A 26,202-nucleotide genomic window follows, 5' to 3' on the forward strand; every position below is an offset into this window, starting at 1 on the left:
GGGTGCTCCGGTTTCCTCCCACAGTCCAAAGATGTGCAGGTCAGGTGAATTGGCCATGCTAAATTGCCCATAGTGTTAGGTAAAGGGGTAAATGTAGGGGTCTGGGTGGGTTGCGCTTCGGTGGGTCGGTGTGGACTGGTTGGGCCGAAGGGCCTGTTTCCACACTGTAAGTAATCTAATCTAATCTAAAACTCTAGATGCTCTCAACAAGGCCCTGTGGAGTAGCAGTAAAACATACTTAATGCATTTTCCATTCCCCTTCCAATAAACCAATATTCTATTTATCTTCCTGACCACTTGCTGTACCTGCACATTAATTTTGTGTGATTAAAAAACAAGGCACACAGTACTTCAGAATCCTGCAATCTCTATAATATACTTTTCTTTTCTTTCTATCAAATTCTGCAACAATGAACATTTTACCACACTATGACCCTCTGGAAAATTTTTACCTTTTCCTGTAAAATATCTAAGTCAATGATAGTGATTGTACATGTTCCTGCACTGATCCTTGTGTCATATTGGAAGCAAAGTATCAAGAACATGAGTAATAAGAGGAGCAGTAGACCATTTGGTCTCTCATACCCATCCCAGTATTCAATGAAATCCTGGCTGATCTGATTAACTCTGCTTTCCTGCCTGCCCTGCATAATCTTTGACTCCCTTGTAAATCTGTCTCGCTTAGTCATGAATATTGGAATGACTCAGCCTCTACAGCTTAACCTGAAAGAGTAAGAAAGATTAATGACCCTCTGAGAGAGGAAATTCCTTCTCATCTCCATCTTTAATGGGGGACCTACAGTTTAAACTATTTCCTTTAGTTCTAGATTCCCCATAAGGAGAAACAGCCTCTTAGTATCTATGTGTGAAACTCCTCAAAATCTTATATGTTTCAATAAAGTCTTCTCTGATTCTTCCAAATCCCACTGAATCTAAGACCTAACATCTTCCCTCATAATTCAACCCCTTCAGCCTAGGAATCTGCTTTGTGAAACTTCTTTGAACTGGTTTCAAATTCATTTTTCCTTTTGTTAATAAAAATGATACATTAAAAATCATGATATTTGTTTCGATTACAAATGAAATGAATCTATAATCACTTTAAAATGATTTTAAATATGGTCAAACCAAATTATATGCAATGTGATGAAATTCTTCAGAAATGATAGGTTTGCACTGTGGCCACAAGATCTGACTCAGTCATTCCTCTATGCAGCTCCTTAAGTGTGTTTTTGCCTCCCAGGTTTGAGGCACACACATATGATGTAACACTGAATAAAAATTTGTGGAGGTATGGAATATCTGCCAGAAGTATGCAGAGGGTTGTGATTTCAGTCAGCAGATAATCATGGATTCAGGCCAATGCTGCAATTCTGGCCTTCACCTCACCAACTAACACCATCCATTAACCTTATACTCATGTTCAGCATCAGACCTCCACTATCTTGCAGTGCTCTTGAAGGGGATAACCAACTATTTCCAGTTTACTTGCTTGTTGGATTTTACTGGTTGTTTCTGCATTTGCAGAATGTTTTGTGCCTTCCAGAATTGTTTAGACTCACTGGTTTCTGCAGGGAGCAGTGTGATAAATGCCGAAGGACAATGTGCTGACTTCAAGGATTCCACACAAATCCTTTGCTCCCGGAAATGAATGCAGGTGTAGACATCCCCATCCCCCTCCACCACTACCTCCACTCCAACCCTCTTGGACTACAGCATGAAAGAGAGAATGAGCAAAGGGAAAACAGAGCAAGGAACCAGTTAGGGGAAGGAGCAATGACATTTAGCAGAAAGCCATAACCGTGCACTGTGTTCAGGGAGCAATTCTCCTACCTGGACCTCAATAATGTGTCCAACCATAAAATGTGTCAAATGTCATAGCTTTGTGACCTGCTAAAACTTCAGAGCAGGTGTGAATGTCATTGTCAGCAGTTGGAATTTTTTCTGTGTCTGCTCCTTTGAGGCTGGAGCAGGTACTATTTGTAACTTTCTGAGGCTCCACAATCTCGTGTTTACAGGTGAGTCCCTGGACAAGCGGCCGTTTTGGTGAGGTGAGTCTCTGGTGTGAACTGGAGGTGGTTCCCAGGTGGAGGGGACTCTAAACTGTGTACTTTTATTTTTTGGTTTTCCTTTTCATTCTTATGTTAGATATTTTATTATTACTTCTTCTACTTTAGACCAAATACTTAAGTATCTGTATCTAGGTATCTTATACCTAAGATGACGGCATAAGTGGTGACTTGTAATCTTTTCACTGTACTCATTTGAGTCCATGTAACAGTAAAACTAATTTAATTCAATTATATGTCTTATTGTCATAGCAGTGAAGTGTCATAGCACTGCTTTTGCAGATATTGCAGGGTTCTCAATCACCCAGGATGCACAGATTTTCAGGCACTCTGAAATGTACCACAACTAAATAGATTCAGTGTTCCTTCAGTGTTTTGCTGGTGAGTAACTATATTCGGCACATCTCACAGGACAAGCCATTCTACAGCCCACTAAATAATCAGTACCTCAGCTACTCTGACAAAGCAGAGGGTGTATTTTATTTTTATTCATTCAGAAAATGAGGCTTTACTGGCTGGGCCAGCATTTAGTAGTTTCCCTACTTGCCCTTGAGAAGATATTGAGTTGAGGCCCTTTCTTAAACCATTGTTCGTTTGGTACAGCTGCAGTCACAATATTGTCGTAGAGGAAGTTCCAGGATTTTGATCCAGTGATACTAAAGAAACAGTAACATATTTCCAACTCAGGATGGTGAATGGTTTGGATGGAATTTGCAGGAACCATGTATCTGCTGCCTTTGACTTTCTCAATGGCAGTGGTTGTGGATTTGGAAGGTGCAGTCGAAGGAGCTTTTGTGAATTTCTGCAATGCATGTTATAAAAAGTACACACTGCTGCTACTGAATGAGAGTGTTGGTGTGAGTGAGAATTGTAGATATGGTGCCAGTCAAGTAGGTTTTTTAATCTTGGATGATGTCAAGCTTCTTCAGTGTTTATGGAGCTGCACTCATCCAGGCAAGTGTGGAGTATTCCATCGCACCTTGACTTGAGCCTTTTACATGGTGGGCAGGCTTTGGGGAGTCAGGAGGTGAGTTACCCACATGGTATTACTAGCCTCTGACCTGCTCTTGTAGCCACCATGTTAATGTGGTGAGACCAGTTGAGTTTCTGGTCAATCATAACCCTCAAAGAGGGATTCAGTGATGGGACACCATTGAAGTCAAGGTACAATTGCTGGATTCTCTCTTATTGGAGATGGTCATTTTCTGACATTTATGCTGTGGGAACGTTACTTACTGCTTGTCAGCCCAAACCTAGATATTATCTAGATGTTGCTGAATTTGGGCTTGGACAGCCTCAGTATCTGAGGAGTCGCAAATGGAGCTGAACATTGTGCAGTCATCAGTGAACATCTCAACTTCTAACCTTATGATGAAGTGAGGTCATTGATGGAGCAGCTGAATATGCTTAGGTTTAGGACATTACCCTGAGGAACGTCTGTGGAGATATCCTGGAGCTGAGATGACCGATGTCCAGCAACCACAATTATCTTCCTATGTGACAAGTATGACTCCAACCAGTAAAACATTTTCCCATGGTCGCTATGAAGTCTTGGGGCTCCTTGATGCTGCACATGGTCAAATGTGGCCTAGATGCCCAGGGCTGTCACTCTCACCTCTGTAAATCAGCTCTTTTACCAACCATTGAATGAGAATGTACTGAGATCAGAAGCTGAGTCATCCAGATGGAACAAAAGCTGGTGTTGCTTGATAGCACTGTTGCTGATACCTTCCATTGCTTTACTTATGATCAAGAGTAGATTGATGGCATGGTAATTAGCAGGGTTAGATTTGTCTGGATTTTTGTGTGCAGGGCTTATGGGTAATTTTCCACATTGTTGGTAAGATGTCAGTGTTGCAGCTGTACTGGTTCCATTTCGATAGGAGTGTGGCAAGTTATGAATTACAAATCCTTTGATGCTACTTCCAGAATGTTGTCAGGGCCAATTGCCTTTGCAATATGTAATGGTTTCAGCCATTTCTTAGTATCACGTGGAGTGAATCAAATTGGCTGAAGACTTACCTGTGAATCTCACTCAATAGCAGCAGTGTGTACTTTTTATAACATGCATTGCAGAAATTCACAAAAGCTCCTTCGACTGCACCTTCCAAATCCACTGGAGGAGGTTAAGATAGAACATCTACTTCAGCACTTCTGGCTGAAGACTGTTGCTAGTGCTTCAGCTTTATCATTTGTGCTGGACTCCATCATCAAGAATGGAGATGTTTCTGGAGCCGCCTCCTCCAGTGAATTGTTTAATTGTCCACCATCATTCATGACTGGATGTGGCTGGATTGCAGAACTTAGATCTGATCCGTTGGTTGTTGGATCGCTTAGCTCTGTCTGTCAGTTGCTGCTTCTGCTGTTTGGCATGCAAGTAGTCCTGTTTGGTGGCTTCACCAAGTTGAAACCTCATTTTTAGGTACTTGTGCTGCTCCTGCCATACCCTTCTGCACTCTTCATTGAACAAGGGTTGAACCTTGGCTTAATGATATCCTGGGCCATGAGTTTTTTTGAGTGAAATTCTGCTGTGGATGGTCCACAGGAATTCTTAGATGTTGATTCTTGTGTTGCTAGATCTGTTCAAAATCCATCCCATTTGGCAGTCATACACAACATAATGGAAGGTATTCTCAATGAGAAGATGGAACCTAGTTTCCACAAGGAATATGCGATGGTCATTCTTATTGATACAGTCATGGACATGCAACAGGCAGATTGGTGAGAATGAAGTCAAGTATATTTTTATCTATTGTTGGTTTCCTCACCAACTGTCACAGACCTAATCTCACAGCTATATCCTTTAGGACTCAGTCAGCTTTGTCAATAGAGAGGCTGCAAAGCCACACTTGGTGGTAGACATTGAAATTCCCCACTGAGTACATTCTGCACCCTTGACACTCTGAGTTTCCTTAAACTGGTATTAATACAGGGGAGTACCAATTAATCAACCAGTGTGACTGTTATCTGGTAGTCGACAACATGTTTCTTTGCCTATGTTTGACTGGAAGCCATGAGATTTCATGGCATCCAGAATTAATGCTGAGGACTCCCAGGCCAACTCCCACCCAACTGTATATCACTGTGTTGCCATGTCTGCTGGGTCTGCCCTGCCGTTGAGAAAAGACATATTCAGGGATGGTGATAGTGATTTTTGGGGGCATTGACAGTTAGGTATAATTCTGATTGTATGACTGTCAGGCTGTTGCTCAACTAGTTTGTGATAGCTCTCCCAATTTTGCCACAGCCCCCAGATATTAGTAAGGAGGACTTTACTGGGTCGACAGGGCAGAATTTCCTGTTTGTTGTTTCCAGTACCAGGTTCTCTGTACAGATTTATTTCCTTTTTGAGACATTTTTATCTGTTGGTAGCCTGTGTAAGATATGTACTAATGGCCTAGGTGAGGGAAATGAATGTGCCATTGCCAAGTTTGCAGATGACACAAAATTAAGTGTGAAAGCGACTGGTGAGAATGATACAAAGAGTCTATGGAGTGATATAGAAAGATTAAATGAGCTGGCAAAAACCTGGCATTTGGAATATAATGGGGGACAATGTGAGGTTATATACTCTGGCAGGAAGAATACAGAAGTCGAATGTTACTTAAATGGAGAAAGACTACTGAAAGCTACAGTACAGAGGGATTTGTGCACAAATCACAAAGAGCTAGCATCCAAAATTAGCAGGTAATTTGAAAAGCCATAGTGTGTTATTTCAAAGGAAATTGAGATTTAGAATGCATAGGATGGGGAAAGGTAACTGCAGGGGATGGGCACAATTGCAATGTGGATCTTATTCAAAGACCAGCTACTGTGGGTCCTTGATAAGTATGTACTGGTCAGGTAGGGAGGAGGTTGTCGAGTGCAGGATCTGTGATTTACGAAGGAAATTGAATCTCTTGTCAAGAGGAAGAAGAAGGCTTATGTTAGGATGAGATGTGATGGCTCAGTTAGGCCACTTGAGAGTTACAAGTTAGCCAATAAAGACCTAAAGAAAGAGCTAAGAAGAGCTAGGAGGGGACATGAGAGGTGATTGGTGGATAGGATCAAGGAAAACCCTAAGGCTTTCTATAGGTATATCAGGAATAAAAGGATGACTATAGTAAGATTAAGGCCAATCAAGCATGTGGAGTCAGATGAGATAGGGGAAGTGCTAAATGAATACTTTTTGTCAGTATTCACACTAGAGAAAGACAATGTGGTCGAAGAGAATTCTGAGATACAGACTACTAATAAATGGGATTGAGGTGCATAAGGAGGAAGTGTTACCAACTCTGGAAAATGTAAAAATAGATAAGTCTACTGGGCCAGATGGGATTTATCCTAGGATTCTCTGGAAAGCCAGGGAAGAGATTGCAGAACCTTTGGCTTTGACCTTTATATCATCATTATCTACAGGAATAGTGCCAGAAGACCGGAGGATAGTAAATGTTGTTCCCTTGTTCAAGAAGGGGAATAGAGACAACCCTGGAAATTATAGACCTGTGGGCTTTACTTCGTTTGTGGGTAAAGTGTTGGGAAGGGTTATAAGAGAGAGGATTTATAATCATCGAAAAAGGCAGAAGTTGATTAGGGATAGTCAACATGGTTTTGTGAAGTATAGGTCGTGCCTCACAAACTTTATTGAGTTCTTTGAGAAGGAGACTAACCAGGTGGATGAGGGTAAAGCAGTTGATGTGGTACATATGGATTTCAGTAAAGTGATTGATAAGGTTCCCAACTGTAGGTTATTGCACAAAATACGGAGGCATGGGATTGAGGGCGATTTAACAGTTTGGATCAGAAATTGGCTAGCTGAAAGAAGCAGAGGGTGATGGTTGATGGGAAATCTTCATCCTGGAGTTCTGTTACTCGTGGGGTACGGCAAGGGTCCACTGCTATTTGTCATTTTTTATAAATTTGTGGATGACACTAAGGTCGGTAGAGTTGTGGACAGTGATGAAGGATTTATAGGTTACAGAGGGACATAGCTAAGCTGCAGAGCTGAGTTGAGAGATGGCAAATGGAGTAATGTGAAAAAGTGTGAGGTGATTCACTTTGGAAGGAGTAACAGGAATGCAGAGTACTGGGTTAATGGTAAGATTCTTGGCAGTGTAGAAGAGCAGAGAGATCTTGGTGTTAGCTTGTATTGGTAGAGGGATTGAGTTTTGGAACCATGAGACTATGTTGCAGCTGTACAAAACTCTGGTGGGGCCACATTTGGAGTATTGCATACAGTTCTGGTCACCGCATTATAAAAAGGATGTGGAAGCTTTGGAGAGGGTTCAGAGGAGATTTACTTGGATGTTACCTGATATGGAGGGAAGGTCTTACGAGGAAAGGCTGAGGGACTTGAGGCTGTTTTCATTAGAGAGTAGAAGGTTGAGAGGTGACTTAATTGAGACATATAAGATAATCAGAGGGTTAGATAGGTTGGACAGTGAGAGCCTTTTTCCTCAGATGGTGATGGCTAGCACGAGGGGACATAGCTTTAAATTGAGAAATGATAGATATAGGACTGATGTATGAGGTAGTTTATTTACTCAGAGTAGTAGAGGGGATAGAATGCACTGCCTGCAACATTAGTAGACTCACTAACTTTAAGGGCATGTAAATGGTCATTGATTAGGCATATGGACGAGAATGGAATAGTGTAGGGTAGATGGGCTTCAGATTGGTTCCACAGGTCAGCACAACATCGAGGGCCGAAGGGCCTGTGCTGCGCTGCAATGTTCTATGTTCTATATATAAATGACTTTGATCGGGGAACAAAACGCAACATTTGCAAGTTAGTACAAAACTGGGCAGGATTGTGAATTGTGGGGAGGGTGCAGTGAGAATTCAAGTTAACTTCGGAGAATGGGCAAACACAAAGATGATGCAGTATAACATGGCTAAATATGAAAATATAAATTTCGATGTGAAACAAAGAGAAGGAGAGTATTATTGAAATGGTGATTTATTGGGAAGTGTGGATCTGGGTGTTCCTCGTGCACCAGTTAGATGGCAGGTGCAGCAAGTAATTAAGTTGGCAATTGATATATTGACCATAATTGCAATAAGATTTAAGTTCTGAGGTAGGAGTGCCTTACTTCAGTTATACAAAGCCTTGGTGAGAGTGCATCTGGCACATTGGTCTCCCTGCCTAAGAAATTATATCCTTAATGTAGAGAGAGTGCAGCGGAGGTTCAGACACTGGGGATGGCAGGAATGTCCAATGAGGAATTTCTATGGGAAATCATGTCTCACAAACTTGATTGAGTTTTTGAAGAAGTAACAAAGAGGATTGATGAGGGCAGAGCGGTAGATGTGATCTATATGGACTTCAGTAAGGCATTTGACAATGCTCCCCTTTGGAGACTGGTTAGCAAGGTTAGATCTCATGGAATACAAGGAGAACTAACTATTTGGATACAGAATTGGCTCAAAGGTAGAAGACAGAGGGTGGTGGTGGAGGGTTGTTTTACAGACTAGAGGCCTGTGACCAGTGGAGTGCTACAAGGATCGGTGCTGGATCCACTACTTTTCACTATTTATATAAATTATTTGGATGTGAGCATAAGAGGTATAGTTAGTAAGTTTGCAGATGATGCCAAAATTGGAGGTGTAGTGGACAGTGAAGAAGGTTACCTCAGAATACAATGGGATCTTGATCAGATAGGCCAATGGGCTGAGAAGTGGCAGATGGCATTTAATTTAGATAAATGTGAGGTGTTGCATTTTGGGAAAGCAAATCTTAGCAGGACTTATACAGTTAATGGTCAGGTCCTAGGGAGGGGTTGTTGCTGAACAAAGAGACCTTGGAGTGCAGGTTCATAGCTCCTTGAATGTGGAGTCGCAGGTAGATAGGGTAGTGAAGAAGGCATTTGGTAGGACACTGTTGGAATATTGTGTGCAATTCTGATCTCATTCCTATCAGAAAGATGTTGTGAAACTTGAAACACTCAGAAAAGATTCACAAGGATGTTGCCAGGGTTGGAGGATTTGAGCTATCCTGAGAGGTTGAATAGGCTAGGGCTATTTTCCCTGGAGCTTCGGAGGCTGAGGGGTGACCTAATAGAGGTTTATGAAATCATGAGGGGCATGGATAGGATAAATAGACAAAGTCTTTTCCCTGGGGTGGGGTAGTCCAGAACTAGAGGGCATAGGTTTAGAGTGAGAGGGGAAAGATATAAAAGAGACCTAAGGACAACATTTTCACACAGAGAGTGGTACATATATGGAATGAGCTGCCAGAGGAAGTGATGGGACTAGTACAACTGCAACATTTAAAAGGCATTTGGATGAGTGTATGAATAGGAAGGGTTTGGAGGGATATGGGTCAGGTTCCTGCAGGTGGGACTAGATTGGGTTGGGATATCTGGTTGGCATGGTCAAGTTGGACCGAAGGGTCTGTTTCCATGCTGTACATCTCCACTGCTCTATGACTCTATTGGTTCAACTGGACGTGTATTCTCTGGAGTTTAGAGAGATGAGAGGGTATCTGATTGAAACATATGAAATTCTGACTGACTAAATGTAGGGAGGATGTTTTGACTGGCTTTGGACCGGGGACACAGTATCAGGATATGGGTTAGGCAATTTAGGACTAAGATGACAAAAAATTTCTTCTCTCAAAGGGTAGAGAACCTTTGGAAGTCTCAATCACAGAGGGCTGTGGGAGCCAGTCACTGAATATGTTAAATAAAGACTTAGTTGTTTTAGATATTGAAGGCATCAACTGGTATGCGGAGAAATCAGGCATATGGCAATGAGAAAAAATATCAGCCATGATCATATAGAATGGTGAAGTGGGCTTAAAAAACCAAATAGCCTACCCCTGCTCCTGGTTTGCATGTTTCTTATTGAGAACAGGTTGATGCGGTTACTCATTGGAGTTTAGAAAAATGAGAGGAAACAAATACAATTCTTAGGGGCTTGACAGGGTAAATACAGACAGGTATTTCCCCTTTGTGGGAGAGTCTAGGACCAGAAGGCATACTCTCAGAATATGGGGTCACCCAGTTAAGAAATAGATGAGAAAGAATTTCATCTCTCTGAGGGTAGAAATCTGAGGAATTCTTTACCACAGAGGGCTGTAGAGGTTGGGTCATTAAGTATATGCAAGGCTGAGAGGGACAGGTTTTTGTGCATCTAAAAAGGAAAAAAGGCATAGTCATAGCATTATGATAAGCATAAGAGAAAGCAAGCATTACATTAGAGCTCATAATTTGGAAGGAGTTTGAGCTGAGGTGTAAGTGGGATGTGAGATAAAGGATTCAGTCTGAGAATACCATCATCTTCAACTGGTTCTGTCCTGTTGCTACTTTCAGTCAAGAGTATTTGGTGAGCACTCAAACATCTCTATCCCCTGCTTGTTGAATGCTGCTGCCCCTGGCTTTGCATTCTCTTATCTTACCAGAGAGAGAGGAGTGTGTGAGTACGGAGTTAAAAATCACACAACACCAGGTTATAGTCCAACAGGTTTAATTGGAAGCACTAGATTTCGGAGCACTGCTCCTTCATCAGGTGGTTGTCCAATTAAACCTTTTGGACTATAACCTGGTGTTTTGTGATTTTTAACTTTGTACATCCCAGTCCAACACCGGCATCTCCAAATTGTGAATATGGAGCATTGTGTTTGGTTGATGTAATGACAGAATAGCTGGCAGTGTGCGAAGTGAGCGATCTGGGAGTGCAACTTGCAGCTGTATGACACTGAGGTGCAGCTATTAGTGGCAGGTATGAGATCCAAAAGAAATTACTGGGAAGATTGTTGGGAGGGAGGGGGAAGCAATGGTGATGGTGATCAGCAATTTGAGAATGTGCGCACTGCAGCTGGTCAAGTTTCTGGGTATGGCAATTGAAGATACGTTGACTGCCCCTGGATTACTCATGTGAGACCTTTATTGTATTGCAGCAATACATCAGGTCGGCTTGACTGTTGGCATTGACCAGCACAGCTTTTTGATCACGTAGCCTTCACAAATTTAGACTTCTTATGAACAGATGCCATTTCCCATGCTCTTCACCACCCCTACCACAGCTTTGATGCAGTATCAGAAAATCTGAGGGTTTGTCTTATGCCATGTTTGCATCAGTTCTACATCCTTTCCAAGTCGGAATCAGTTGTGGAATGACTTCCAGCCACTTCAACCACAATACACTTTCCTTTTAAGAAGTGCCTTTTTAAAACTCGTTCCAACTTGCGCTAGCCTCTCACTGTTTTGTGGCCTTTTTTCATGTATGCAGTCACACAACTTTATGCCAGCTGCAAGCCCTTAAAAATGCAGACCACATTTGTGTGCTGCCTTCACCAGAAACAAGAGTGAATTGATAGCTCAATGTCATTCTATGCCCATCTTCATGGTTGATCAAATCTCCAGTCTATAACACTTCCAGTTTTTGCATTTGCCATGTACTTTAAGATTGCAAATAAGTGATACTATAGAAAATGCTGACAGACTAATGACAGGAAATGGAAATGAAAGTGGCAGTATAACTTACAAAGAGAAACAAACTGCTGATCTTGTAATTTAGCAGGAAGTTTGAGATTCTAGACTTATAATGATCTACACAGTATTTGCACATCGGCATCGAAAAAAGTACACATAGATTTATCAACTGGAAATCACTGCAGGAGTATGACAGACTAGAAATTAAGCAGAGAATCTGTATTACTGCACAAAACTCACACACAACTCCCAATTATTTAAAAACAGTGTCCAGGTAACCAGATGCTGCAGCCTGAGTATGATTTTCTGTTCTGATAACATGGATTGTACATGCTTCTCCAATCTTCCAATTAGTTTCCACCACTGTATAAAACTGGAACAAGCAAGGAGCAGAATGCAAATAAACATTAAATCAGGCAAGATACAACAGACAAAACTGCAAAAATGAATGCAGAGAAACTATTTCTGACTTCATGGAAAGCTATCATTAAATGATCAGGAACTACACCAATATTAGTAAACAAACAAAAAACAAATCTGTCAGTCATCAGTTATCTTTTAAATTCTGCATTTCAGTAATGCAACTATCTAATTCCCAGCAGTGCCATATGCATATTAAATGCAACAAAAATCTGGTTATTCTTTCTCTCTGGAATTTCTTTTCAACTTTACTCTGGATAACCCAAGAGTTGATATTTTACATGTCTACATTGATGAACAAAATGTTATAAACAAAATCCTGTTTGTGTTTCTATGCTCTAACTCTCTTCTTATTCACCCATCCTTTGTGAGAATTGCTGGCTTGTCCAATGTTTATTGTCCAACTGTAATCCACCTGGAAAAGGTTTTTGTGAGTCACCCTCTTGAACTGCTGGAGTCCATACAAATATTTATAAAATGATAGGAGTTAGGAGGCCCTTGAACCTGCTATACCATTTACTAAGATCACGTTTGATCTGATTGTAACTGTCTCCTACCAGTGAAGATTTTCCCCTGATTTCGTTTGACTCCTGTTTTGCTAGTGCTCTTTTGGTGCTGCACTCAATATGAGCTATTCTTCCCAAATTTAAATCACATTCAATCTTTCCCCATATTATGAAAAATTACAGCAGCTAAATAACTTATACTTAAGAGTCTGTACCTAGGCACATTTGTACCTAAGATGGCACCATAAGTGGTGACTTGTAGACTTTTCACTGTAGTCTTGTGAGTAGAACTCTGTGGGAAGCTAGGGAAGTGATTGCTGGGCCTGAAGACTGGACGTTGGCTAACGTGGTGCCACTGTTTAAGAAGGGTGGTCAGGACAAGCCAGGGAACTATAGACAGTGAGCCTGACGTCAGTGGTGGGCAAGTTGTTGGAGGGAATCCTGAGGGACAGGATATACATGTTTCTGGAAAGGCAAGGACTGATTTGGGATAGTCAGCAAGGCTTTGTGTGTGGGAAATCATGTCTCACAAACTTGATTAAGTTTTTTGAAGAAGTAACAAAGAGGATTGACGAGGGCAGATGTGATCTATATGGACTTCAGTAAGGCGTACGACAAGGTTCCCCATGGGAGACTGATTAGCAAGGTTAGATCTCATGGAATACAGGGAGAACTAGCCATTTGGATACAGAACCGGCTCAAAGGTAGAAGACAGAGGGTGGTTGTAGAGGGTTGTTTTTCAGACTGGAGGCCTGTGACTGGTGGAGTGCCACAAGGATCGGTGCTGGGTCCTCTACTTTTTGTCGTTTCTATAAATGATTTGGATGCGAGCGTAAGGCATATGGTTAGTAAGTTTGCAGATGACACCAAAATTGGATGTGTGGTAGACAGCAAAGAAGGTTACCTCAGATGACAACGGGCTGAGAAGTTGAGAAGTGGCAGATGGAGTTTAATTCAGACAAATGTGAGGTGCTGCATTTTGGGAAAGCAAATCTTAGCAGGACTTATACACTTAATGGTATGGTCCTAGGGAGTGTTGCTGATCAGAGACCTTGGCGTACAGGTTCATAGCTCCTTGAAAGTGGAGTCGCAGGTAGATAGGATAGTGAAGAAGGCGTTTGGTATGCTTTCCTTCATTGGTCAGAGTATTGAGTACCAGAGTTGGGAGGTCATGTTGCGGCTGTACAGGACATTGGTTAGGCTACTTTTGGAATATTGCGTGCAATTCTGGTCTTCCTATCGGAAAGATGTTGTGAATCTTGAAAGGGTTCAGAAAGGATTTACAAGGATGTTGCCAGGGTTGGAGGATATGAGCTATAAGGAGAGACTGAACAGGCTGGGGCTGTTTTCCCTGGAGCATCAGAGGCTGAGGGATGGTCTTACAGAGGTTTACAAAATTATGAGGGGCATGGATAGGATAATTAGACAAAGTCTTTTCCCTAGGGTGGGGGAGTCCAGAACTAGAGGGCATAGGTTTAGAGTGAGAGGGGAAAGATATAAAAAAGACCTAAGAGGCAACCTTTTCATGCAGAGGGTGGTATGTGTATGGAATGAGCTACCAGAGGAAGTGGTGGAGGCTGGTACAATTGCAACATTTAAGAGGCATTTGGATGGGTATATGAATAGGAAGGGTTTGGAGGGATATGGGCCAGGTGCTGGCAGGTGGGACGAGATTGCGTTGGGATATCTGGTCGGCATGGACTGGTTGGACTGAAGGGTCTGTTTCCATGCTGTACATCTCTATGACTCTAAGACTGTAAATCAAAATCAGTCTTCTCCAATCCATTTTGTTATGCAAAATGCAATCTGCGTTATTTTTAACAATGTTTAGTTAACTGAATGCAAATCAGGTAACCCAATAATGGATGCGTTGCAGTACTTTGCAAAAATCAACCTCATATTGAATCCATAAACTAGCACTTAAAAGATACAATGATTGTGAAATGAATTTGTGCTGCAGAACCCTTTTACATCTCACTGAATGATGTGTCATGTCATACTGTTGGCCACAACACATTAATTCATGATGTAATGGGGTGCCACAAAAATGTTACCACTTTATTTGACCAGATTCCATGAACAAAATCTGGTTGACATTATAAAACATTACACTGGCGAATGAAAGAAAGTACAGAAGAAAGGGAAGTGATGATTCACATGGTGTTGTAAGATACATATTTCTGTATTTTTTTTAAACTGTCTAATATTGGAATAAAAAATATTGTCAGACATAATTGTTACAAATTCATGGGTATTCTTCAAATCACTTCACTGAAGGGCATGAACATCACCTTATTGGGATTTGAGGTTTGTAGCTGAGGACAATGAAAGATGTTGGCATTTAGTTAATGCTTTGCAAGTACAGGCTTTTTTGCTAGTGAGGGTTGATTACAGTGTACTCGATTAATTACAATTACAATTTCAGAGTCAATGTGGCAAAGGTTCGATGTTTGGCCAAGTGACTGCAACAAATGCTGCTATGTTCTGTGCTGGCTAATCTTCAGCTACTTAAGTGACTGAAATGCATGTAACCTGGGTCAAGAGGAAGACGAAGGCTTATGTAATGAGATGTAATAGATCAGTTGGGGTGCTTGAGAGTTACAAGTTAGCAAGGGAAGACCGAAAGCGAGAGTTAAGAAGGGCCAGGAGGCGACAAGGGAAGTCATTGGCGATGAGGATCAAGGAAATCCCTAAGGCTTTCTATAGCTATATCAGAAATAAAAGAATGAATAGAGTCATAATAGAGTAAGATTAGGCCCAATCAAGGACAATAGTGGGGAAGTTGTGCGTGGAGTCAGAGGAGATATGGGAAGCGCTAAATGAATATTTTTTGTCAGTATTTACATTAGAAAAAGACAATGTTGTTGAGGAAAGGCTGCGATATAGGCTACTAGACTAGATAAGATTGAGGTTTACAAGGAGGAGGTCTTAGCAACTCTGGAAAGTGTAAAAATAGATAAGTCCACTGGGTCTGATGGGATTTATCCTAGGATTCTCTGGGGAGCCAGGGACGAGATTGCAGAGCCTTTGACTTTGATCTTTATGTCGTCATTGCTGACAATAATAGTGCTAGAAGACTGGTAGATAGCAAATGTTGTTCCCTTGTTCAAGAATGGGAGTAGAAACAACTCTGGTAATTTCGCCCAGTGAGCCTTACTTCAGTTGTGGGTAAAGTGTTGGAAAGGGTTATAAGAGATAGGATTTGTAATCATCTAGTCAACACAGCTTTGTGAATGGTAGGTCATGCCTCACAAACCTTATTGAGTTCTTTGAGAAGGTGACCAAACAGGTGGATGAGGGTAAAGCAGTTGATGTGATGTATATAGATTTCAGTAAGGCGTTTGATAAGGTTCCCCATGGTAAGCTATTACACAAAATACAGAGGCATGGGATTGGGGGTGATTTAGAGGTTTGGATCAGAAATTGGCTAGCTGAAAGAAGACAGAGGGTGATGGTTGATGGGAAATATTCATCCTGGAGTTCAGTTACTAGTGGGATATGGCAAGGATCTGGTTTAGGTCCACTGCTATTTGTCATTTTTATAAATGACCTGGATGAGGGCATAGAAGGATGGGTTAGTGAATTTGTGGACGACACTAAGATTAGATTACTTACAATGTGGAAACAGGCCCTTTGGCCCACCGACCCGCTGAAGCGCAACCCACCAGACCTATTCCCCTACATTTACCCTTTCACCTAACACTACAGGCAATTTAGCATGGCCAATTCACCTAACCTGCACATTTTTGGACTGTGGGAGGAAACCCACGCAGACATTGGGAGAATGTGCAAACTCCACACAGTCAGTCGCCTGAGGTGGGAATTGAACCCGGGTCTCTGGCGCTGTGAGGCAGCAGTGCTAGCCACTGTGCCACCGTGCTGCCCAAAAGGTTGGTAGAGTTGTGGATACTGACAAAGGAAGGGGTTAGGTTACCGAAAGACATTGAAAAGCTGCAGAATTAGGCTGAGAGGTGGCAAATGGAGTTTAATGTGGAAAAGTGTGAGGCGATTCACTTTGGAAGGGGTAACAGGAATTCAGAGTAGTGGGCTAATGGTAAGATTCTTCGTAGTGTAGATGGGCAGAGAGATCTTGGTGTCCATGTATGTAGATCTTTGAAAGTTGCCCCCCAGGTTGATAGGGTTGTTAAGAAGGCATATGGTGTGTTAGCTTTTATTGGTAGAGGCATTGAATTTCAGAACCATGAGGTCATGCTGCACCGGTAAAAAACGCTAGTGCGCCACACTTGGAGTATTGCATCCAGTTCTGGTCACCGCATTATGGGAAGGATGTGGAAGGATGTGGAAATGGTTCAGAGGAGATTTACAGGATGTTGCCTGGTATGGAGGGAAGGTCTTTTGAGGAAAGGCTGAGGGATTTGAGGCTGTTTTCGTTAGAGAAAGAAGGTTGAGAGGCAACTTAATTGAGACATATAAGATAATCAAAGGGTTAAATAGGTTGAACAGTGAAAGCCTTTTTCCTCGAATGGTGATTAGATTATATTACAGTGTGGAAACAGGCCCTTCGGCCCAACAAGTCCTCACCGACCTGCCGAAGCGTAACCCACCCATACCCCTACATTTACCCCTTACCTAACACTACGGGCAATTTAGCATGGCCAATTCACCTGACCTGCACATCTTTTGGATTGTGGGAGGAAACCGGAGCACCCGGAGGAAACCCACGCAGACACGGGGAGAACGTGCAAATTCCACACAGTCAGTCGCCTGAGGTGGGAATTGAACCCGGGTCTCTGGCGCTGAGAGGCAGCAGTGCTAACCACTGTGCCACCCGCTCGCACAAGGCTCGCACAAGGGGACATAGCTTTAAATTGAAGGGTGATAGACATAGGACAGATGTCAAAGGTAGTTTCTTTACTCAGAGAATAATAGGGGCAAGGAACACACTGCCTGCAATAGTAGTGTGCAACTTTATGGGCATTTAAATGGTCATTGGATAGGCAAATGGACGAGAATGGAGTAGTGTAGATTAGATGGGCTTCAAATTGGTGTCACAGGTCAGCGCAAACTTGAGAGATGAAGGGCCTGTATGGCCCTATGTTCTATTTAACTACCAATGATCTCTGAAAGTAAGAAATCTCCTGATGACACCATACAAGGGGGTGGTGGATGGACAATCATTTATGGGCACAGCCTCCATGTCCTGTAAAAGTTTTGTTTGTTGCATTTCTTCTTTATTGATTGTTACTTACAGCACTGCTGTGTGAAGGTCTGTAATTATTTACTTCAGTACATTGGGCAGACAGATATGTGGAGATAACATCATCAAGCAAAAAACACAGAATCCACAGAATAATAGTTTCCCTTCACATATTTTATAAAGTAATTTATTTTGAATCTTATAAGGGAACTCATAGAATCAAAGAACCTTACATTATGGGAACAGGCTACTCAGCCTATCAAGTCCACACTGAAGAGCATCCACCCAGGAACACGCCACTACCCTATCCCTATAACCCTGAATTTCCCTTGGTTAATCCACTAGCCTGCACATCCTGAATACTATGTGCAATTTAGCATGGCCAACCCACCTAACTCATCTGTCCTTGGTCAAGAATGGGTCAATATCTGGGTCCATCCCCTGTTTTGACTGCTAGAACACCTCTGGGAAAAATTCCAAGAGGCAGCCATCCATGTAGCCACCGTTAAATGAAAGGAAAGATGGTATTTCCTTAAGGCTCCTGACCAAATAAGAGGACTGCAGCTCCAAAATTATGGCAGACCCACCACCAGAGATGACGTTGCCACTCTGGGAGGGAGGACATGAGGTTCCAGTCATCTGACCCAAGGTGAAGGGGTTAGATTTCAATTTAATAAAAAAGAACTAGTCTAACACTGCAGGTACTGGAGAGTTGCCTCCAGGTACCTGCTGTGCTTGGGCTTGACCATCAACTAGGGCTGAGTGGGGGAGATCCTCTCTGCTATTGGGAAAAACTTCAGAAATTCATCCCAATTTCAACCTGAAACTTTCCCCCTGCCCTGACCTCTGTGTAGTACTGCAGATGTTCAGTGTATGAGCAGGAATCCCAGCCAGCATTACCATTAATTTCACACACTACCAATTTGAAAAACAATCAAAGTAGGCCCTGTTTATATGGGAGGGAAGAAATGAGATGATCTGTGGAAATGAGATGTAGTATGACTTTAACTGTAACAAGGAAGTTGAACAGTTCATCAACTTCACCAACACATTCCACCTGACCTTAAGTTCACGTGGACCATCTCGGACACCTCCCTCCCCTTCCTGGACTTCTCCATCTAAATCAATGGTGAGAAACTCAACATGGATATCTTCTACAAACCCACTGACTCCCACAGCTACCTGGACTATATGTCCGCCCACCTGCCTCCTGTAAAAACACTATCCCTTCTTACCAATTCCTCCTTCTCTGCTGGATTTGCTCCCAGGAGGACCAGTTCCACAACAGAACACACCAGATGGCCTCCTTCTTCAAAGACCGCCATTTCCCCTCTCATGTGGCCAATAATGCCCTCAAGCACATCTCATTCATTCCCGCACTTCTGCCCTCAAACCCCATCCTTCCAACAGCAACTAGGACAGAACACCCCCCCCCCTGTCTTCGCCTTCTGCCCCACCAACCTCCTTATACAGCGCATCATCCTCTGCCATTTCTGCCACCTACAAATGGACCCCACCACCAGAAATATATTTCCCTCACCACCCCATCTGCATTTCGTAAAGACCATTCCCTCCGCGACTGTCTTGTCAGTTCCAACTTACCCTCCCCTCCCGGCACCTTCCCTGCCATCATGGGAATTGGAAAACCTGTGCCTGCGCCCACACCTCCCCCCCTCAACTCCCCCCTCACCTCTGCCCCAAATAAGCATTCCACAACCATCAGAGATTTACATGCACTTTCACACCCGTCATTTACTGTATCTGTTGCTCCCGATGTGGTCTCCTTTACATTGGGGAGACAGGATGCCTACATGCAGGACACTTTAGAGAACATCTCTGGGACACCCGCACCAAGCAACCCCATTGCCCCGTGGCCGAACACTTTAACTCCACCAAGGAAATATAGGTCCTGGGCCGCCTCAATCGCTAAACTCTACCACTCGACGCTTGGAGGAAAATGCCTCATCTTCCACTGGGATCAATGTGGATTTCACCAGTTTCCTCATTTCCCCTCGTCCCACTTTATCCCAATTCCAATCTTCCAACTCGGCACCACTCTCATAACCTGTCCTATCCGGTCTATCCTCCTCTCCAACCTATCATCATTACCCCTACCTTCGTCTACCTATCGCGCTCTCAGCTTACTTACCCCAGCCCTACCTACCTCCCATTTATCTCACCACCCCCTTGGCCCACAAGCCTCTTTCCTGATGATGGGCTTTTGTCCGAAGCGTCAATTTTCCTGTTCCTTTAATGCTGCCTGACTTGCTGTGTTTTTCCTGCACCACACTCTTGACTAGATCTCCAGCATCTGCAGTACTGACTTTCGCCTCCTTAAACTGCAGTATGTCATCATCCTTTTAAATGAAGATATGCAAAATAAAACTAAAAAAGAAAACACTGTTGGGCCACTGAGGAGCTGGGTCAACATTTGCCAATTGCAATATTGCCCAAAGAATCTCCTTCCTCTTTAAATACTTATTCGTACATTCTAAGCAACAAAGAATTGTTGCTGCATTTCAGTTGAATGAGGTTTGTCTGGTGAAGCATTGGCATTATCGTGTGCAAGTCTCATCTTGTTTGGATTATAAAAAAAATCTAAGGTCAGTTTTCCAGTTCATAAATGAAAGAGTAAGAATATACAACAGCATTTGTTTTGTTGCAAAAACATCAGGATCTAAGCAACTGGATCAAATACTTGTGTAATCTGAACCACAACCATAATAACCGGCATCAGAACAAAACGTCTTGGACTTTATTGCATAATACTAGTTAAGAAAACTGTCAATTATACAGTTATGTTAGTCACCCATTTTGTAGATTGAATGCAGTCCAAGCTTTTAAAATAATCAAACAATTGATATAGGACATGCAGTGGCTAATTCATGGAAGAGCCAGTAAAATGGGCCACAGATATGATTTCAAGACAGGTGAGGATTATCAGATCAACCATGATCCCACTGAATGGCAGAGCAGACTCGATGGGCAGAATGGCCTGCTTATGCTCTTATCCCTTATGGTCTTACAAGAGATCTCCACGAAAGTTTAAAAACTAATACAATAACAATTGTTGTTTAAAAAGAGAGGTTAGCTAAACCTTGATTTGGTTGAAGCATTCAAATATCTTTCTAATACATTCCTTGTTCACTGAGGTGTAGTGAAATGGCTTTTGATGTATCCCAAAAGGGAAATTAAACTACTTCATGTTTTTCCCAGTTAACACTGGTGTAAGAGGAAACAAAGATAGGTGGAAGGACAGGTAGTGTTGAGGAAGTGGGGAGGACTTGGACAGGCTAAGAGAGTGGGCAAAGAAGTGGCAGATGGATTACAATATGGGATTATGCACTTTGATAGGAAGATTAGTGGCAAAGACTATCTTATAAACAGAGAAAGACTTCAGAAATCTGAAGTACAAAGAGACTTGCGAGTCCTGCTTGAGGATTCCTTTAAGGTTAACATGCAGGTTTAGTTGGCACTTAGGAAGACAAATGTAATGTTAACATGCATTTCAAGAAAGCTAGAGTACAAGAGCAGAGATGTCTTTCTGAGGCTGTATAACGCTCTGGCCAGTCTGCATTTGGAATATCACCAACAGTTTTGGGCCCCGTATCTAAGGAAGAATGTGATGGCTTTGGAAGGGGTCCAGAGGAACCTTACAAGAATGATCCTGGGAATGAAGGGCTTGCCAGATGATGAGCAGTTGAGGACTCAGGGACCATAGTTGATAGAATTTAGAAGGATGAGGGAGAGATCTCATTGAAACTTACAGACGAATGAGGAGTCTGGATAGAGTGGAGCTGGAGAAGATGTTTTCATTAATAGGAGAGCTTAGGACCCAAAGGAGTCTTCAGAGTGAAGTGATGATCCTTCAGAACTGAATTTCTGAAGGGGAAATTTTTTCAGCCAGAATGTGGTGTATCTGTGGAAACTATTGCCACAAAAAGCTGTGGAGGTATTGTCATTGAGTGTCTTTAGGTTCTTGATTAGTTATAGGATTAAGGGTGGAAGGGAGAAGTCATGGGGTTGAGAAACATATCAGCCATGATCAAGTGATGGAGCAGACTCAGTTGGCTAAATAACCTAATTTTATTCCTATATTTTATGCTCATATGGTCTCACCACAGCTTAATATGATGCTCACAGCCCATCAGGTAGCTATGATGCACCATCCTTTATCTTGGCTGGGATTTGAAGGTGCTACATTGTCCGGTGTGGCAAAAGAAAGCCACCTGAAAGTCTAATTAATACAGCACCTTGACTTGAACAAACATAGCTTATTGCATGATAGTTATTCAGTATATGTTGCATTGGTATGGTAAACATTGCTGGGAGATGGGAGAGACAATTATGTTAGTTCTTACTTCTTTGAGATCCCTGCTCAAGACAATGTGACATCTGAATATTGAATGCTGCCTAATGTACTCCTCTAAACTGACCATTCAGCCCTTACACTGTTGTACAATGAATACAACCAGCTACATTGGCTGTACAATCTAATGCTTTGCTCATTAATTTGAATTGTGAGAGGGAAACCATAAACTGGAGGCACAACAGTTGCGAACTAGAGGGTTAATCACAAATGGTTAGTGAGTAGAAAGTATCGGCTTTTCTTTAGGGATAAGGTGAGCACAAGAAAATGAGGAATAAATATGGTAATTAGTTTCATCCAGCCAATTTCCTCCAAAGAGAGTGACCAGTTTGTCCTATTGCAGTTTGAGAGTTTCCTCAGAATTATGTTCACTCTACCATTATAACTTTGCCAGAAGTGTGACAGAATCACTGTTTCTGCACATTATTGGGGCGAATGCCAAACCAGCATGGAAGTGACAGTAGAATGTGGGTTCTGGAGAAATGCTGGTGTTTACCCAGCTCTACAACCAGGAATAGTTTCACTTCATGGTTCAGATTTAACAGCAGATGGAATTTGCAAGCTGGGCCTCCTGAGGCTCTGTATGGAGAACTATTTGTAAAGCTTTTCTGATTTCCCATAAGGTTGATCATAATGTGTTGCTGCCCTTTGCCAATACTGTGCCTCAGAATGTTGTTTCTCCTTTCCTTATAATCATGAAGCACGTGATCTTTTAAATGGATATAGAGTCATAGAGTCAGAGATGTACAGCACGGAAACAGACCCTTCAGTCCAACTCATCCATGCTGACCAGATATCCGAACCTAATCTAGTCCCATTTGCCAGCACTTGGTCCATATCCCTTTAAACCCTTCCTATTCACTGACCCATCCTGATGCCTTTTAAATGTTGTAATTGTACTGGCCTCCAACACTTCCTCCAACACAGCTCATTCCACACATGCACCAACCTCTGCATGAAAAAGTTGCCCCTTAGGTCCCTTGTAAATTTTTCCCTTCGCACCCTAAACCTATGCCCTCTGGTTTTGAACACTCCCACCCCAGGGAAAATACCTCGGCTATTTACTTACCCATGCCCTTCATGATTTTATAAACCTCTATAAGGTCACCCCTCAGCCTTGAATGCTCTAGGGAAAACAGCCCCAGCCTATTCAGCCTTTCCCTATAGATCAAATTCTCCAATCCTGGCAACATCCTTGTAAATCCTTTCTGAACTGTTTCAAGTTTCACAACATTCTCCTGATAAGATGGAGATCAGAGTTGCACATAATATTCCAAAAGTAACCTAACCAGCCACAACATGACTTCCCAGCTCCTGTACTCAATGCTCTGACCAATAAAGGCAAGCATACCAAACTCCTCCTTCACTACCCTATCTACCTGCGACTCCACTTTCAAGGAACTATGAACCTGCACTCCAAGGTCTCATCGTTCAGCAACACTGCCCAAGACCTTACCATTAAGTGTATAAGTCCTGCTCTGATTTGCCTTTCCAAAATGTAGCACCTCACATTTATCTAAATTAAACTCCATCTGCCACTCCTCAGTGCATTGGCCCATCTGATCAAGATCGCATTTACACTGGAGTAATCTTCTTTGCTGTTCACTATATCTCCAATTTGGTGTCATCTGCAAACTTACTAACTGTACCTCCTACGTTCACATCCAAGTCATTTACATAAATGACGAAAAGCTGTGGACCCAGCACCAATTCTTGTGGCAAATCACTGGTCATAGGCCTCCAGTCTGAAACAATTTAAAAATAAACAAAATTGTATTCACATATCTAATGTTGGATTTAAAAAATTCTGCTCACTTTATTTGAAGCCTGTTAATTTTCTTCACTTCTGTAATTACTATCAAAGTTATAAAATATGTTCACATTATCAGTGTTTATGTTGGCAATTTATGTATCAGTATTATGTTGGCAATTTATTATCATTAATATTAAATTTAAAGTCATATCCTTAGCTTTCAGTAAACAAGAACTACTATGAAGAATAACAAAGTTAGTTAGTTGTTCAGAAAATAAAAAGTACTGGAAATCACAGCAGGTTACGCAACATCTGTGGAGAGAGAGCAAGCTAATGTTTTTAGACTAGAAATTAGTGTCCAAATTATTCTCCTTGTTGGATGCATCACTCACTAGTATCACTTACTGGGAGTTTAAACATGTACATACATGAATTTTTAGCTTCATGAAATGACCAAATTACCTGTGGCTCATTGCTTTTCAATGTCTCAGTTACACTGTCGATGCTGCTGCTGCTGGCGTCACTCATTTCTTCACAGTATTGCCTTTTCTTCAAATGTTTCTGGTGCCTATTAAATAAAACTTGCATACGTCATTGAAGCTCCAGTTAAGATTAATGATGATCTGATCAAGTTTTTAAAAGAAACGTTGAAAGGATTCGGGTTGCAAAAATGCAAGTGTCATTTAATGGAGGCAACTGGGGTCTCACCTACTGGCTGGTGAGCCAATGATAACCCCCTTGTTGCCTCCTTTAGGGAAGCATGCTGCATGAAGTGCCACTCAAGTACTCAACTGGAAGGGTTGGGCTTTCCCCAGGATTGAGAACCAGGTGCGGAGGGTTAGGGGAGGGGTGAAAGCTCAGACTGTCAAGGCCTACAGGACGAGCAGAGGCCAGCAGCTCTATTGAACAACAGTGTCACAGGAGAGGGTTGGTTGGAGACAGTACAACATCTATCCGACACCAAACTTCAATGCTGATTCCAGGCCACAGCTGAGTGAGGGTCATTGGTGAGCCATGTTCACATCCAATATGGTGCCTTAGGCGGAAGGGGTAACTCTTGGCTGGCACCTCACCTCTGAATGATGGGTTCCTTCTTCAGGCAGAGTGCATTTAAGTGAGGGAATTCCTCACAGTTTCCCTGTCTGCCCCCTCACTCCCTCCACCTGCTGCCAGAAAGCTGCAAACACAACCACGTGGGTTTGTTTGTCACTGTGTGGCGAGCAGTCTTATGTCCACCAACAACAGCAGGTTGAGGTCCTTAACTGCACACTAACTGACCACTTAAGGGCACGGATGGCCACTTCAATTAGCAACAAGACCTGGAGGCCATCCATGGGCCTTTGAATTACGACGGAGAGCATGAAATCCTATCTATGATTTTCTCAGTGCCAGTAAAGTACCAAGAATGAAATGTCACAATTTTAATATTTGCTGCAGCCCATTTAAGAGTGAAACTAGGAAGCACTGGAACAAAGCTTTTTTTTTTATAATTCTATGAAGCAGTCCTGCAGTTGGGCAATGTTAGTCACTTTGTGTGAGCTTCAAACTTGCACAGTCTCAATACCATTTTCTGTCTGTGGAACAACATGTCAACAAATACAAGTGAACACAAATACGAATAAACCATACATTACAATCTAGTTACTCCTTCTGAGACACCGCGCTGGCCAGAGAACAATGGCAGCTGATACTTAGGGAAATTCCACTGTATTTTTGCCTAATCTGTAGTCCAAACTGTTGTGGCATTTCTGTTTAGCATTTACGAACAGATAGGCAACACATTGAGCTACTAACTTTGCACCTATATTTGCAACTAGATGCAAAGTCATAATTCATGTGTACTTCACAACTATCTTTATCAAGGTAGAAGATGCAGCCAAAATTGTGATGAAACATAGTTGAAACACTGGGTGGGCTAACAATTGGAAAATGGAACCATTACAAAGGATAATGATACTGCCATCAGGATTGGATGGGACCCATTGGAGGATACAGGGAGACATAAGGGTGTAAGTTTTGGAGTTACTAGTCATCCAAAGGTTCAGTCCAGCAAAGGTTCACTTATCTTGGTCCCAGGGATAAGTGAGTTGCTGTACGATGAGATGTTGAATAAATTTGGTTTATATTTGCTGGAATTTAGACAATCTAATTGAAACATTTAGTATTATGAAGGGCTTTTCAGGGTAGATACTGACACATTATTTCCCCCAGATTGGGAATCTAGAAGATGCGGACACAGTTTCGGGATAAGGAATCTATCATTTAAGGACTGAAATAAAGATACATGTGGGTTGTGTGATTTTGGAATTCTCTACCATAGAGGATCATCCATGCACCATTATTGAATATATTTGAAACTGGAAGAGACAGGATTTTAGGCTGTTAGGAAATCAAAGGATATAGGGAGTGGTGGGAAAGTGTTGTTGAAGCCAAAGACAGCCCAAGCCAAACCAGAATCATATTGAATGTTAGAGCATTCCTGTTGATGTCCTTATACTTGTTAGATACAGGGAT

General features: G+C 42.2%; 1 protein-coding gene across 2 annotated transcripts in view; it reads right to left on the reverse strand.

Moving 5' to 3' along the window:
* The window catches only part of egf (epidermal growth factor), a 146,228-nt gene that overhangs the window by 1,777 nt on the left and 118,249 nt on the right, over positions 1-26,202 (reverse strand). Inside the window, exons 20-21 of one of the 2 annotated variants that reach the window (XM_043697796.1) lie at positions 24,151-24,256; positions 11,723-11,855 (exon numbers count right to left, since the gene is read on the reverse strand). In XM_043697796.1, coding sequence (XP_043553731.1) covers positions 11,736-11,855; positions 24,151-24,256 — 226 coding nt within the window. In that variant the 3' untranslated portion in view covers positions 11,723-11,735. The remainder of the gene's footprint in view (positions 1-11,722; positions 11,856-24,150; positions 24,257-26,202) is intronic. The other variant, XM_043697805.1, reaches the window with a different exon arrangement.

The sequence above is a fragment of the Chiloscyllium plagiosum genome, chromosome 1 (assembly GCF_004010195.1).
Source record: "Chiloscyllium plagiosum isolate BGI_BamShark_2017 chromosome 1, ASM401019v2, whole genome shotgun sequence".
Taxonomy (NCBI): domain Eukaryota; kingdom Metazoa; phylum Chordata; class Chondrichthyes; order Orectolobiformes; family Hemiscylliidae; genus Chiloscyllium; species Chiloscyllium plagiosum.